This window comes from Lissotriton helveticus, chromosome 4_1 (genome assembly GCF_964261635.1).
Source record: "Lissotriton helveticus chromosome 4_1, aLisHel1.1, whole genome shotgun sequence".
NCBI lineage: Eukaryota > Metazoa > Chordata > Amphibia > Caudata > Salamandridae > Lissotriton > Lissotriton helveticus.
The window spans coordinates 1,978,344,750-1,978,360,786 of record NC_136063.1 but is presented as its reverse complement, the minus strand read 5'-3'; the positions used below and the strand labels follow the sequence as shown (position 1 = coordinate 1,978,360,786).

General features: G+C 48.4%; 1 protein-coding gene across 1 annotated transcript in view; it reads right to left on the bottom strand.

Annotated features, from left to right (window-relative positions):
- LOC144827765 (indolethylamine N-methyltransferase-like) overlaps window positions 1-401 on the bottom strand; it is a 233,468-nt gene extending 233,067 nt beyond the window's left edge. The window contains exon 1 of the mRNA XM_078685961.1: window positions 217-401. Coding sequence (XP_078542087.1) covers window positions 217-364 — 148 coding nt within the window. The 5' untranslated portion in view covers window positions 365-401. The remainder of the gene's footprint in view (window positions 1-216) is intronic.
- Between the last annotated feature and the right edge of the window lie 15,636 nt (window positions 402-16,037).

Genomic DNA, 16,037 nt, shown 5'->3' with positions numbered 1-16,037 from the left:
ATTCCTTGCTTCACATATTTCTTGCCACTGCTGCTGCTCAGTTTGTGCTATCAATAAAATAATGTGCTGTACGGTTAGTACTACAAGGAATGTATGTGTGTTACTGCTAATTTTTTGTTAATCTTCTAATATCTCTACTGCTCAATAGAAGCTACAAACAGAATGATGAATTGAAAAAAAACGTTTTTAGCACTACAAAGGCAACGTTTTTCTTACCTGTGGTAAAGGTTCTGTGCAATTCTTCTAGTGCTTGAACCACTGTGTCTTGAGCGAATGGCGATTCAACTATCCCATATAAATCTGCAACCAAATCTGGATCAAAATGCTGCTCAAAAAGAATTTTGGGTACGAAACACGCAGCCATTTTATAATTTTAAAAAAGGGTTGATTTTTTGATGGGTTGCTATTGATGAATTGTTCTTTATCTGTTTGCAAGTTCTTCTTATATTCTCCAGGTAACAAACAAGCTGTGGAATGTGTCTTTGAAATTGAGCATGTGGTTATGATAATAGATCTATCCTCCTGCTTTCTATTGACCCACTTCTGTTTACCAGTGCACCCACTTCTGTTTACCATGGTACTAGATGATTGCCAATAGACTACTGAAAGAATTGCAATGAGGCCCTTATTGGTTAAACTGAGACATTTTTGGGAAATCTGAAATAAAAAGTAGTTAAAGAACCCCAACTAGACCTTAAGACACTTTCCGTTTCGATATCTCGGGAAATATATGAATGCGAGTTATGCCCACACATTCAATTTCCACTCAAGATACCCCAAGGGCATTTTTAATAAGTAACCTATAATTGTGCAGCTATCCAAAAAGTGTGCAAAATATTTGCTACAAAGAATTCCTTGCTTCACATATTTCTTGCCAGTGCTGCTGCTCAGTTTGTGCTATCAATAAAATAATGTGGTTTACAGTTAGTGCTACAAGGAATATATTTGTTTTACTGCTAGTTTTTGCCAATCTTCTAATATCTCTACTGCTCATTAGAACCTACAAACAGAATGATGTGTTGAAAAAACAGTTTTAAGCACTACATAGCCAAGGTATGTGAAAGTTTGTCTTACCTGTGGTAAAGGTTCTGTGCAATTCTTTTAGTGCTTGAACAACTGTGTCTTGAGAGAATGGCGATTCAACGATCCCATATAAATCTGCAACCAAATCTGGATCAAAATGCTGCTCAAAAGAATTGTGGGCACTAAACACACAACCATTTTCTAATTCAAAAGAAGGGTGATTTTTTGATGGGTTCCTATTGATGAATTGATCTTCATCGGTTTGCCAGTTCTTTTTATACTCTCCAGTTAAAAAACATGCTGTAGAATGTGTCTTTGAAATTGAGCATGTGGTTATGATAATAGAACTATCCTCCTGCTGTCTGTTGCAACACTTCTGTTTACCAGTGCACCCACTTCTGTTTATTGTGGCATTAGATGATTGCCAATAGACTACTGAAATAATATGGCTTCCTTCAAAGTCCTGCAAATCAATGAAAATATGTGCTATTAGATTCTTTGGGACATGTATTTTTTAAATGTATCAAAATCTGCGTTTATCAGAGATGGACGCAATCAATATATTTGTAAGAATTTTGAAAATGTGAAATATCTTTTAGCACTGTCTGACATAGATGATTTGATGAATTTCTGTAATTCCTCTATTCTACCCCTTCCCTCTTCTTGCATTTGCCCCATGTGTGTTTGTGCATGGCTACAGGTATCTGAGCGTGTGTCTGTGTGTGAATGTGTGTGTGAAGTCGAACTCAGCTGAGGGTCTGCGCGTTCTGGTATTTGGCTGGTGGCACGTATACATTGGTGCATGGCTTGTGATGTGTGTGGACTAGCACTTGGCTAGAGTTGCATGTGGACTGGTGCTTGGTTGGTGGTGCATGTGAACTAGCACTTGCCTGGTAGTGCATGTGGGCTGGTTGGTGCTTGCTTGGTGGGCAGTATATGGAGACTGGCGCTTGTCTGGCAGTGTGCATGGACTGGCAGTCTGTTGGTGGCTGGTAGGCTATATGTGTATGGACATGCTTGAGGTGTATTTGCCAGTTGTCTGATGTTCGAGTGCCTGGTGCATAGTGGTGAGATTGGTGTTATGTTATGTTATGTTATAGTGTTTTTGTATAGCACCTATCACCGCCGGTCTCTAAGCGCTCACACAGAAAGGAACATAACATGCTGTCTCCTTGATCACTCCGCCGTCCGCCCCAGTTAGGACGAAGATGTTGACTTTTTAAACAAATGAGTCTTCAACTTCTTCCTGAAGGACAGTAGCTGCGAGTCTTCCTTCAGGCTGGCCGGTAGCTCGTTCCACAGTTGCGGGAGAAGTACAGAAAGAGCCCTACCCCCTTTAGATTTTAACTTAAATATGGGTTGGGTCAGATTGGAGGCCTTACCCGACCGCAAAGTTCTGCCTGGAATGTACTTCCTCAGGCGCTGTTTATTGTATTCTGGGGCTTTGCCGAAAATTGCCTTGTGAGCCATGCAAAGACACTTAAACTGCACTCTGAACTCAACAGGCAGCCAGTGCAGCTTCCGGAGAAGTGGAGTTGCATGCGAGTTCCTAGGTAGAGAATAGATCAGCCTGGCCGCATCGTTCTGCACCACCTGAAGTTTCCTCAACAACTTCCTGGGCAGGCCACGGTATAAAGCGTTTCCATAATCCAACCTCGAGATGACTGTGGCGGACAAAATAGACTGCAGAGTGGGGGCTGATAGAATAGGTGCTGACTTTCGCAGTTACCTCAGCACCCCCGTGCAGGACCCCACTACCGCCAAGACTTGAGGGGCCATGGACAGGTCTGCATCAATCTTTAGCCCCAGGCTTTTCACCACCCTACCAGGAATAGGTGTTGTACCTAGTTCTGGGGGACAGAACAGCTCGCACCAGGGATTGACTCGGTTTGTGATGACCAGCACCTCTGTTTTTTCAGCATTGACTTTCAGAAGGTTATTGGTCATCCACCAACAGGTGTGTTAGTCCTGTTGGTCTATGAGAGTGACGGGCCCTTCAATGGAACTGTTTGTAAATGTAAGTGATGTATTGTGTTGGGTCCGCAGCTGGCATTGTGAATGTTTCTCTGTGTCTGATGCATGAAAGGCATTTGAATGGGCTGTAAACGGGTTGGTGCATTGACAGGGCTTTACAACTCACAAGCTGTAAGTCAGTGGCTCTTTGATCTATTGTTGAAATTATTATTATTATTTTTTAATTATTTATTGTTCAGTTCATAGCATATATAACAATTGTAAATCATACAAAGATCAACAATCAAAGTGCTGGAGAGACGTTGTAAATACCATAAAAAAATCATCTAAAACATAATTTCAAAACGTCATCTCCATATGTGGTAGCATGGGCTGCCACATTATTACCCCTAATTGTTTTTTCTTCAGCGATTTAATACAATACAAATTAAATTCAAGATTAAACACATTATAAAACTTTGCTCGCCACATTTCATATGATGGCGCCTCTGGTTGAAGCCACATCGAAGCAATACATAATCGAGCAATGGCCATAGCCATAAAAATAAAATATCGAAATGGATAGCAAGTCTGCGTAGTTTCCCATCCTCACACGCCCCTAATAGCATCAACTCTCTAGATATAGAGACATTAACCCTCGTTGTTTGAGACAGAAATTGTGCAATACATAGAAAAAATTGTCTCAACGCGATACAATAAAAAAATAGATGTACAATATCTGCTACATCCGACTGGCACCTAAAGCATTTTCCATCATGAACACCACCTCACTTCATCAATTTAACAGGTGCATGGTATAGATTAAACAAGGTTTTCTAATGTTGGGTGCGTAAATTTGCCATCAATATAACTTTGCTAGCCATATCAACCGATTCTTGCACAAATGAACCAGAATTGCCAAGTCTATCCGTCCATTTCTTATCTTGAATCTCTATATCATCACGCTGCATTGCCAATAATATATCATACAGAATCCCAATCTTAGCCTTTTTAATCAAAGCTTCTAGAAGTCCATTAGTATTGTTGAAATTATTAACCATGACTTTTGAAGATTGCATTTTGTAAAGGCATTGGTGAATAAAGCTTTTTTTTTTGGGACCATTTACTTACCCTTTTGTCTAATCCCATCAGAATGCCTGGGATTGACTAGTCAGTGGGTGTGCAGTATTGTTTTGTTGTTTTCTTTTTGCTTTTTACCGTGAGTGCATACTTTCTCTGTAGTGAACAGCTTTTGCCCTCAAATTGTTTTGGAAACTGGTTACCATTCGAACAATATGTGATAGGCTTTGTGTGCATCCCACAAGTTTTACTTACCCGGAACCCCTTGTAAATTTGAGTAATCAACAAAACAATATTGTTTCCCTCACAGTCCTGTGTGGGAAAGTTGTGGTATCAATAGGCTGATACAAATTTCCTACCACTTAGAGGTTTACTAATAAAAATGCTATCTTACTTGTGTGGGTGGGCCACCTGTTTTTTTCAAGGGGGCCACCTGTGTTTTCAGTAACAGGCTCAGCTGCCATCTAGGGAAATCTACAAAACCCAAATATTTCTGAAAACTAGATACCTGGGGGAGTCTAGGAAATTGCGGATTGCACAGACCCCCCAATGGTTTCTTACCCAGAATCCCCTGCAAACCTCAAATCTTGCTAAAAAAAAATCAGATGTTTCTCAAATTTCTGTGTGGGAACGTTGTGGAATCACTGGACCTGCACACATTTGTTACCTGACAGCCTTTTCCCAGGTCTCCTGATAAAAATGCTACCTCATTTGTGTGGGTGGGCCAAGTGCCTGCGATACGAAAGGACCAAGAAAATATTATAGAGGCATCAAAATTACAGATTGAAAACGACCTGGTTTTGCAATGGGGTCACCTGCGTTTTTGGTCCTGTGCTTGGCAGACACCGTTTTACAGTAGTAAAGGTGTTTTGGTAAAATGAATGGTCCTATATTTTTTTGTCTAATATCACACAGAGATGTCTGTGTACATTACGGAATTATATTCGCCCCTTTTTCCATATTTTCTACCCTCTCTTGTTATACTCTCTCCTCTTACTCCTTCCTCTCTCCTGATACTACTCTTTTTTTCTTATATTCTCCGCTGTCCTCATACTGCTCTTCTTTGTGTTTATATTTCTGTGTCTCTCCTCATATTCCTCCTGTCTCCTCATTTTCTTCCCTCTCTCTTCATAATTCATCTTTTTCTTCATACTCCCTGTTCTCTCTTCTTTCTCCTTTCTCTCTCTCTGTATACATTCTGGGGCAGATTTATAAGTCCCTTGTGCGTCTTTGTTGTTTTATTGTGTCACTTTTTTTGATGTAATGTTGGCAGAAATATTGTAGTAAATTGCATATGTATTTGCAAAATGAGTCAGGGTTGTTCACTGAAATGTAGTAGTTATATACATGGAATATTTATAGTCACTTAAACGTTTTACAGTAGTAAATGTGTTTTGGTATAATGCATGGTGTCATATTTTGTTGTCTAATATCACACTGTACGTCTGTGTACATTAAGGAATTATATTCACCCCTTTTTCCATATTTTCCATCCTCTCTTGTCATACTCTCCCCTCTCTCCTCTTACTCTTTCCTCTCTCCTGATACTACCCCCTTTTTCTTATATTCTCCTGTGTCCTCATAGTGCCCTTCTTTGTGTTTATATTTCCCTGTCTCTCCTCATATTCCTCCTGTCTACTCATTTTCTTCCATCTCTCTTCATACTTCATCTTTCTCTTCATACTCCGTGTTCTCTCCTCTTTCTTTTTTTCTCTCTTTGCATGGAGTCTGGGGCAGATTTAGAAGCCCCTTGTGCGTCTTTGTTGTTTTATTGTGTCACTTTTTTTGTTGTAATGTTGGTAGAAATGATGTAGTAAATTGCATACTTATTTGCAAAACGAGTTAGGGTTGTTCATTGAAATGTAGTAGTTATATACATGGGGCCTCATTCATGAGAAATGACGCATCGCTGCGTGAAAGCAGCGATGCGTCACTTCTCAGTGCGCACTCCTTGCGACATGATTGATGCGTCATATTTACAGTATGACGCATCATGTCGCAAGGAGTTACAGATAAGTCAGTATTTCTGACGTATCTGTAAGCGCAAAAGTCACGCATTGCTGGGGTGTGTCACAAAGGTGACGCAACTCCAGCAATGCGTCCTTTCACATGGGGAAAGCCCCATGTGAAAGGGCTTGCGTCAGTCTTACGCCTGCTGTGAGGCAGGCGCAAGATTTTGACGCAACAGCGTCCTAAAAGTGACGCAGTGAAATCTCATAGATTTCACTGCGTCACTATTATGAGGCTTTTTGCGGGGGAAGCCCCCTCTGCATACATTATACCTGACGCAGGTATAATGTAGCGCAGGGGTTTACAAAGTGACGCATCTGCTTAGATGCGTCACTTTGTAAATAGCGCGCAACAGGAGGCATGTTTTACGCCGCCGATGCGTCACAAAAAGTGACGCATCGGAAGCGCAAAACTGACGCAAGGCCTCATAAATGAGGCCCCTGGAATGTGTATAGACACTTAACTGTTTTAAAGCAGTAAATGTGTTTTGGTAAAATGCATGGTGTCATATTTTGTTGTCTAATATCACACTGTGCATCTGTGTACCTTAAGGAATTATATTTGCCCCTTTTTCCATATTTTACACCCTCTCTTGTCATACTCCCGCTTTCTCCTCTTACTCCTTTCTCTCTCCTGATACTACCCCCTTTTTCTTATATTGTCCTCTGTTCTCATACTGCCCTTTTTCCAGTTTATATTTCCCTGTCTCTCTTCATATTTCTCCTGTCTATTCATTTTCTTCCCTCTCTCTTTATACTTCATCTTTCTCTTCACACTCCCTGTTCTGTACTCTTTCTCCTTTCTCTCTCTCTGCATGCACTCTGGGCAGATTTACAAGCCCCGTGTGCGTCTTTGTCGTTTTATTGTGTCACTTTTTTTGATGTAATGTTGGCAGAAATAATGTTGTAAACTGCATATGCATTTGCGAAATGAGTCAGGGTTCTTCACTAAAATGTAGTAGTTATATACATGGAATATGTCTAGTCACTTAAACATTTTACAATACTGGGGGGCTCATTAAGATGGCGGACGGAAGAGCAACCGCGGCCCTGGAGTACGCGGAAAATGCCTTTTCCGTGTCCGCCTGCCGCGGACACTCCGTCCGCCAAATCAGGATAGGAAAACGTGTCAAAATTCCGTCCGCGACGGTAAAGCACGCACCGCCGGCCTACTACACACGACCACGCGGCGGACGTAACACATCCGGAGGCTCCGCCGTACGTACTGACGCCTAAGACCGTCCCCCAAATCAAGATGGCGGAAAATACACATAAAACCGCAGCGGAAAAACAACCTGTCTGAACACGGCGGATTACCCACAGTGAAGAAAACATACATAGCAGAGAGACCAACCACAAGCTGCTCGCCACCATGGACCCAGCGCTACACGCTTTCCCCATGCTCTTCGCAATCCACCACGTCCTAGTCTTGGCCCACCATCGACGCCGGCGCAGGTAAGGCACACACCATTGGCTGCATTGAGGGGAATACCTGCAAGGGTCGTGACGTAGGGAGGGGGAGTGTCATGTTATCGAAACCACTGATGAGAAGCAAATAGAAATACACATTTGTAGTACGCAAACATGAATGACAACGACAAACCACGAGACATGATAGACTACCTTTATTCCACATAATAGGGGTATAATCACAGTGTATGCGTGAACATGGGCAAAGTGGGCACCAGAGCATGGACATCACAGTCAGCACATCACAGGGCAGAATGCTGTATCAGAACATCAACAGGGCATTGTGGAGTACAGAGCAGGTACATCAGAGGCAGCACATCAGAGGGCAGAATGCAGTATCAGAACTCCAACAGGGCATTGTGGAGTACAGAGCAGGTACATCAGAGGCAGCACGTGAGAGGGCAGAATGCAGTATCAGAACTCCAACAGGGCATTGTGGAGTACAGAGCAGGTACATCAGAGGCAGCACGTGAGAGGGCAGAATGCTGTATCAGAACATCAACAGGGCATTGTGGAGTACAGAGCAGGTACATCAGAGGCAGCACATCAGAGGGCAGAATGCAGTATCACAACTTCAACAGGGCATTGTGCCCAACAGAGCAGGTACATCAGAGGCAGCACGTGAGAGGGGCCAAGTGCATCAACAGTCCATAACACTGAACATGTTCATCAGAGGCAGCACGTGCGAGGGGCCAAGTGCATCAACAGTCCATAGCACTGAACATGTCCATCAGAGGCAGAACGTGAGAGGGGCCAAGTGCATCAACAGTCCATAGCACTGAACATGTCCATCAGAGGCAGCACATGAGAGGAGCCAAGTGCATCAACAGTCCATAGCACTGAACATGTCCACCAGAGGCAGCACGTGAGAGGGGCCAAGTGCATCAACAGTCCATAGCATTGAACATGTCCATCAGAGGCAGCACGTGAGAGGGGCCAAGTGCATCAACAGTCCATAGCACTGAACATGTCCATCAGAGGCAGCACATCAGAGGGCAGAATGCTGTATCAGAACATCAACAGGGCATTGTGGAGTACAGAGCAGGTACATCAGAGGCAGCACATCAGAGGGCAGAATGCAGTATCAGAACTCCAACAGGGCATTGTGGAGTACAGAGCAGGTACATCAGAGGCAGCACGTGAGAGGGCAGAATGCTGTATCAGAACATCAACAGGGCATTGTGGAGTACAGAGCAGGTACTTCAGAGGCAGCACATCAGAGGGCAGAATGCAGTATCACAACATCAACAGGGCATTGTGCCCAACAGAGCAGGTACATCAGAGGCAGCATGTGAGAGGGGCCAAGTGCATCAACAGTCCATAGCACTGAACATGTCCATCAGAGGCAGCACGTGAGAGGGGCCAAGTGCATCAACAGTCCATAGCGCTGAACATGTCCATCAGAGGCAGCACGTGAGAGGGGCCAAGTGCATCAACAGTCCATTGCACTGAACATGTCCATCAGAGGCAGCACATCAGAGGGCAGAATGCTGTATCAGAACATCAACAGGGCATTGTGGAGTACAGAGCAGGTACATCAGAGGCAGCACATCAGAGGGCAGAATGCAGTATCAGAACTCCAACAGGGCATTGTGGAGGACAGAGCAGGTACATCAGAGGCAGCACGTGAGAGGGCATAATGCTGTATCACAACATCAACAGGGCATTGTGGAGTACAGAGCAGGTACATCAGAGGCAGCACAAGTACGTGTCCCAACCAACCCGTCCCAGGGACCACAAGAGTGCAACGCAGTTCTCAATGGACAATGGACACACCATGTGAAATAACATGTGAGTGAAGTGATCTGCACCTCACATCACAGAATCAGGTGGACTGCGTGAACTACCTGCCTCGAACACGCTGCCAGCACCAGCAACAGGAGTGTGAGACACAGCCACAGCCAGAGTGACACACACATGGGCCACAGACCCAGACACACTGCCAGCACCAGCAACAGGAATGTGAGACACAGCCACGGCCCGAGTGACACACATGGGCCACGGACCCAGACACACTGCCAGCACCAGCAACAGGAGTGTGAGACACAGCCACAGCCCGAGTGACAGACACATGGGCCACAGACCCAGACACACTGCCAGCACCAGCAACAGGAATGTGAGACACAGCCACAGATGTAGTCACTGACACGTGAGCCACTGACACAGACAGACTGCCAGCACCAGAAACAGGAGTATGCAACACAGCCACAGATCTACTCACTGACACGTGAGCCATAGACCCAGATACACTGTCAGGACCTGCAACACTAGAGGGCACAACTGAGACAGTGCCACTACATGATGTATGACAGCAAACAACAGACACAGTGCCACTATCTGATACATGAGAGTCAACTGCACCTGCGCCACTGGGACCACTGAAATGATGAGCCACAGGGCTGTATGGGCCAGGAGACAGGGTGGCCCTGGGAGCCGGGGATAGCTGACCTTGAGCGACATCGGTGTGGGCAGGTGTCAATGGTGTGTGTCTGCGTTTCTTAGGGATATGTGAGTGCACCCTGGACAGGACAGGAGTGGCAAGTGGTGGTACTCTAAACAAATATCACCCGCCATAGGTGGAGCATCTGCAGCCGGGGATCGGGTTTCTGGGGACGTGCTGGAGCCAGCTTGTCGTTTGCTGTGTGCCTGCCGTCTGGACTCAGAATCATGTGTAATGGGGGATGCAACAACAGGGGACTCCCTCCTCTGCTTCTGACTGGCCTGGATGGGAGTGGAGGTATGGGGAGACTCCGCCGCGGAGACTTCTGTTTGGCGTTCAGTCGAAAACATCAGCCTCAGTGCAGCCAGGGGTGAAGTATGCCTGTCCTTGATTGCGCCATTGTCCATGGTAGAAGCCTTGTCCGTAGGATGTGCCTTATCCTTAGGTGGTGTGTTGTCTCTGGATTTTGCCTGTGCCCTGGTCGGCGCCCTGTTCCTGCCAGCAGACTTGTTGTCTGTGGTGTACCTGTCTCCAGTAGACACCTGCTCTCTTTGTGTGTCCCTGGCCTTGGGAGATGGACCTTGCTCTGTTGTGTGCCTGTCCTTGTGAGTCTCCCTGCTCTTAGGAGGTGCCTTTGTCTCTTGACTGTCCTTGTCCGTGTCCTTGGGAGTGGGCCTTTCCTCTGTTGTGGGCCTGCCCTTGGGAGTCTCCCTGCTCTTAGGAGGTGCCTTTGTCTCTTGACTGTCCTTGTCCGTGTCCTTGGGAGTGGGCCTTTCCTCTGTTGTCGGCCTGCCCTTGGGAGTCTCCCTGCTCTTAGGAGGTGCCTTTGTCTTTTGACTGTCCTTGTCCGTGTCCTTGGGAGTGGGCCTTTCCTCTGTTGTGGCCCTGCCCTTGGGAGTCTCCCTGCTCTTAGGAGGTGCCTTTGTCTTTTGACTGTCCTTGTCCGTGTCCTTGGGAGTGGGCCTTTCCTCTGTTGTGGGCCTGCCCTTGGGAGTCTCCCTGCTCTTAGGAGGTGCCTTTGTCTTTTGACTGTCCTTGTCCGTGTCCTTGGGAGTGGGCCTTTCCTCTGTTGTGGGCCTGCCCTTGGGAGTCTCACTGCTCTTTTGAGGTGCCTTTGTCTTATGAGTGGCCTTGTCCAAGGGACTGTCCATGGACTTGTGAGTATCCCTTGCCTTGGGAGTACCTTTTGTGTTGAATGCCTGTGTAGCTCCTGAAGGCATGTCCCCCATGAACACTTGTGGATCCTGTGTGTGTACTCCAGTGTATCTGACGTTGTCTTCGTGAACAGATTTTGCTGACCTAGGGGATGGGGTCTGTGCCCTGCGTGCCCTGACGTGCTGTCTGACGCTGCTTCTAGTGCAATAACCTGTATTTGAGTCCTGCTCAGAATAATCACTACCCCCTGAGACATCCAGTGGTGTAGATGGGGAAACAGAAGTAGCACCCTGTCCATGCGACTGTACTATTGCAGACGACACACTGCTTGCCAATGACAGCACTGTCCTGTGTAGACCAGCAAGATCGCCATGCATCCCTTCCATGAATGCCACCACCTGCCCCAACTTCCTATCATGGTCTTGGAAAGCATTTGTCATATTGGTCTGCCCCACACACAGCTGTCGCAGCAGATCTACGGCCTCAGCACACAGTGCATTTTGGCTCACCATGGCAGGGGCAGCGGTGGCTGCACCGAACGCCACTCTGCTCCCCCTACTCCTGCGGGCACGAACAGTACATGGTGCAGTTGGCGGAAGTGTGGGCCCTGTGTGCTGTGTTCCGACAGAAGGTGATGATTGCCCACTCCCAGTCTGTGACAACAGTGCTGGCTCACCCAGATTTTCAGAAGATGAGGACGATGGTGTCTCCACATGCGAGTCCTCAGGGACGGTCCTGTCCCCCTCTCCGGCGCTGCCCTCCTCTGTGTCAGTCTGCCTGTGTGCGAAGTCTGACCCGGACTCATTTCCTCGACTAATCTCCTCCGTCTGTGGCTGAGTGTCCTCTGTCATAGCTGAAATGCACATAAAAGAGGTGTAAGTCATGGGCACACTCACGTACAGAAGGACAAGGATTCACAAATTCCATAGCTGACAAAGTTCTTGTAGCCCCCATCCTGCTCACGGGCCACCTCTACCAGTCATCCTCACATTACATAAGCGTTGGATGGCCGTGACACATGTACTGCATGCAGACAGGGCAGGAGCAGGTACGTCTGCACACATTTCCTGCCATGGCGCCACGGACCACCAGGCCATGTGCTTCAACACTCAACTACTAAGCAAGTGGCGTGTCAACATGGCGGACCTGGATGTCAAATGACACCCACCCAATGGGACCAACATGGCATCACAGAGATACATACGCACCACGGAACTCAATACTGTGTCTGTGCACCAATACATGCATTGCACTCACAAGTTTCCTACACAGACAGTATGCTCACCGCTAGTTTGCTGTTGATCGACACTCAGACGTTCGGACAGTTCAGGATGCGTCACTGCAATGATACGGTGCATGAGAGGGGTCATGGAGCGTCGGGCCAGACGTGGCGTCCTTGGAATCATCCCCAGTGTCACTTCTGCTACATTCTTGCTCAGCCTGGAAATGTCGTCCCAGCGTTTGTGGCAGTGTGTATGTCGTCTGTTGCACACCCCCAATGCCCGTACTTCCCGTGCAATGCTCCTCCACACGTCCTTGCGAAGGTGCAGCTTGACCTAGCATGATGGGAGACAAAAGGGTGTAAGTCAGTGGACAGTTGGCCTGTCACACAGATAGGGGCAACACGTATCTGTCATCCGCCATGCACAATCCGGAAAATATGTTGAGCCCACACTACACAGCTAAGATTGCTGTAGGCAGGATTATGTGGCCCCCTCATGCACACCAACATGTCCCACACTGCACTTACCACCTGTCCGGGTGCGCCGTAGAGGCGTCCATAGTTGCGGAGCACACCGTCCACGAGGACATCAAGCTCCGCGGGGGTGAAGGGACGAGACCGGATCTCTTTGCCTCTCGACATGGCAAGATCACGGAGTATGGCACCAGAGCAGCAGTCGGTGGTCAGCTCAGCAGCAGCAGCAGGTCGAGGTGATGGTCACAGGCAGCAGTCGGTGGTCAGCTCAGCAGCAGCAGCAGGTCGAGGTGATGGTCACAGGCAGCAGTCGGTGGTCAGCTCAGCAGCAGCAGCAGGTCGAGGTGATGGTGACAGGCAGCAGTCGGTGGTCAGCTCAACAGCAGCAGCAGGTCGAGGTGATGGTCACAGGCAGCAGTCGGAGGTCAGCTCAGCAGCAGCAGCAGGTCGAGGTGATGGTCACAGGCAGCAGTCGGTGGTCAGCTCAGCAGCAGCAGCAGGTCGAGGTGAACAGACAGCACTGGTCCCCAGGGTAGGATGTGTGCTTTTGGACAACACACATATATAGGGCCCTCAGCACGTGTCAGTGGCATACGTCGCAAGCAATTGGTCAGCCCTGGATGCGTGTTCGTGAAATGGGCCAATGACTGGCCCTGGTGTTGCGGTGCACTGCTTCCGCTACTTTCGATTGGGCATACGCGGCCAGCGGCCCTCTTCCCATTGGCTGCATGTGCACGGACCGTCACGGGCACACATCGGCTACCGCACGTGCAAGCTTCAGGCACGGATGCTTCAGTTGCAACAATGTTCTATCACTGGCGCCACCATGGCGGTGCACATACTCTGCGGGGGAGGTGCAGGCCTATACACCCTTTAGATGTATTCTTTCGACATGCCAGTTCATGTCCCCTCTTACAGTCACATTGCATCATCCACCGTACACCGGCCGGAGCGGCCGGGCCAAGGACGGCCGTGCCGGCCATGTCCACAACCGCCGTGCCGGCCATGTCCACAACCGCCGTGCCAGGCCAGGCCTAGGACGGCCGTGCCGGCCATGTCCACAACCGCCGTGCCGGCCATGTCCACAACCGCCGTGCCAGGCCGGGCCTAGGACGGCGGTTGTGTACATGGCCGGCACGGCGGTTGTGGACATGGCCGGCACGGCCGTCCTAGGCCCGGCCTGGCACGGCGGTTGTGGACATGGCCGGCACGGCCGTCCTAGGCCCGGCCTGGCACGGCGGTTGTGGACATGGCCGGCACGCGGTTGTGGACATGGCCGGCACGGCGGTTGTGGACATGGCCGGCACGGCGGTTGTGGACATGGCCGGCACGGCCGTCCTAGACCCGGCCTGGCACGGCGGTTGTGGACATGGCCGGCACGGCGGTTGTGGACATTGCCGGCACGGCCATCCTAGGCCCGGCCGCTCCGGCCGGTGTACGGTGGATGATGCAATGTGACTGTAAGAGGGGACATGAACTGGCATGTCCATAGAGTACATCTAAAGGGTGTATAGGCCTGCACCTCCCCCGCAGAGTACGTGCACCGCCATGGTGGCGCCAGTGATAGAACATTGTTGCAACTGAAGCATCCGTGCCTGAAGCTTGCACGTGCGGTAGCCGATGTGTGCCTGTGACGGTCCGTGCACATGCAGCCAATGGGAAGAGGGACGCTGGCCGCGTATGGCCATTGGGAAGTAGCGGAAGCTGTGCACCGCCATGGCGGCGCCAATTATGTTATCTTGTCAGACGCTGCACCGTGATGTGTTGTCTGCAGTTGCGTCATGAGGGTTGTGAGCGTGATTGTGAAACTTCATATGTCATTCACTATTGCATGTGTGTCCATACTATGCCCATCGGTGGGCACACAATGGGCAACAGATGTGCATTTGGACGTGTTGACGTCGGGTGTGACCCTACAGACGCTATTACATCTTCACAACTACACAGTACATCACGGCTGTATGGCCAAATTATGAATCTGTTGTCAGTGTGTGGTTCTGGCGAGGTGACTACAATGGTGGTGGTACACATGCATTCAGTGTATGTGTTTTGGACGTTGTGTAACCATGCATGTAATTACCGTATGCACAACATTATTGGTGTTGGCATTGGTGCATGATGACATGGTGTGTGTGTATCTTTATCGTTTGTGTGCATGCACTTGCATGTGTGTCTGTGTTGTGGCTTCTAAACATTAGGGTAAAGACACACGTATTGTCAGTAATGTTCACATGTGACTACGTTGCGTTCTACGTGTTGACACACTTCCTGTTGCAAGTGGCTGCACTTTGTGAATGGGCCACTCCTTATTGTATTGACTATCAGAGATGTCAGACATATGACCATTCTCCCTCAAATTTTTGCTCTTGCTAATGTTGGCTTACATGTGATGGAGTTGCAGACGTATGCGTCGTATGTAAGTTGACTCAAGTTACATTTCTCTTCCACACAGGAGGGCTCCAAATGTGCATCGGCCATACACTGTGCTGGAGGATATGGTTGACGAGGAGGTGATTAGGTAATTCTGGCTGGATCGACGTTGGTTGTTGGAGCTTGTTGCCCAATTGTCTCCTCATCTGCAGCCACGTAGGACGTATCCTGGTTCTATTACACCCACTGCAAAGGTTATGGCGGCACTATATTTCTTTGCTACTGGCACCTTTCAGTACACAGTTGGATATGCTGGGGGGATGTCACAGTCCATGTTCAGCACGGTACTTTGGGATGTTTTAACAGCTATGATGCTGTACAAGAATGACTACATACATTTCCCACGGCCGGAAGAGTTGCCAGCAGTCAAAGCAGACTTCTATGCACTGGGCCACATACCACACGTTGTGGGTTCAATTGATGGCACACATATCGCTATCATTCCACCACGGGCACGTGAACAGGTGTTTAGGAATCGAAAACACTTCCATTCGCTGAACGTGCAGGTGGTGTGCCTGGCAAACAACATCATCTCCCATGTGTGTGCAAGATTTCCTGGCTCCGCACATGACGCCCACATCATGCGGAGCAGCATTGTCCCCCAACTGATGGCAAATCTGCGACCCGGTCAAGCGTGGCTTGTTGGTGAGTGTGCAGTGGGGACTCTTGTGATCTCTGTGTGGCATGGGGTACCCACCATATCTTGTTGTGATGTTTGTGTCTGTCATCCCCCTACATAGGCGACTCGGCGTACCCAAACCGGCCCTGGCTCCTCAGTCCC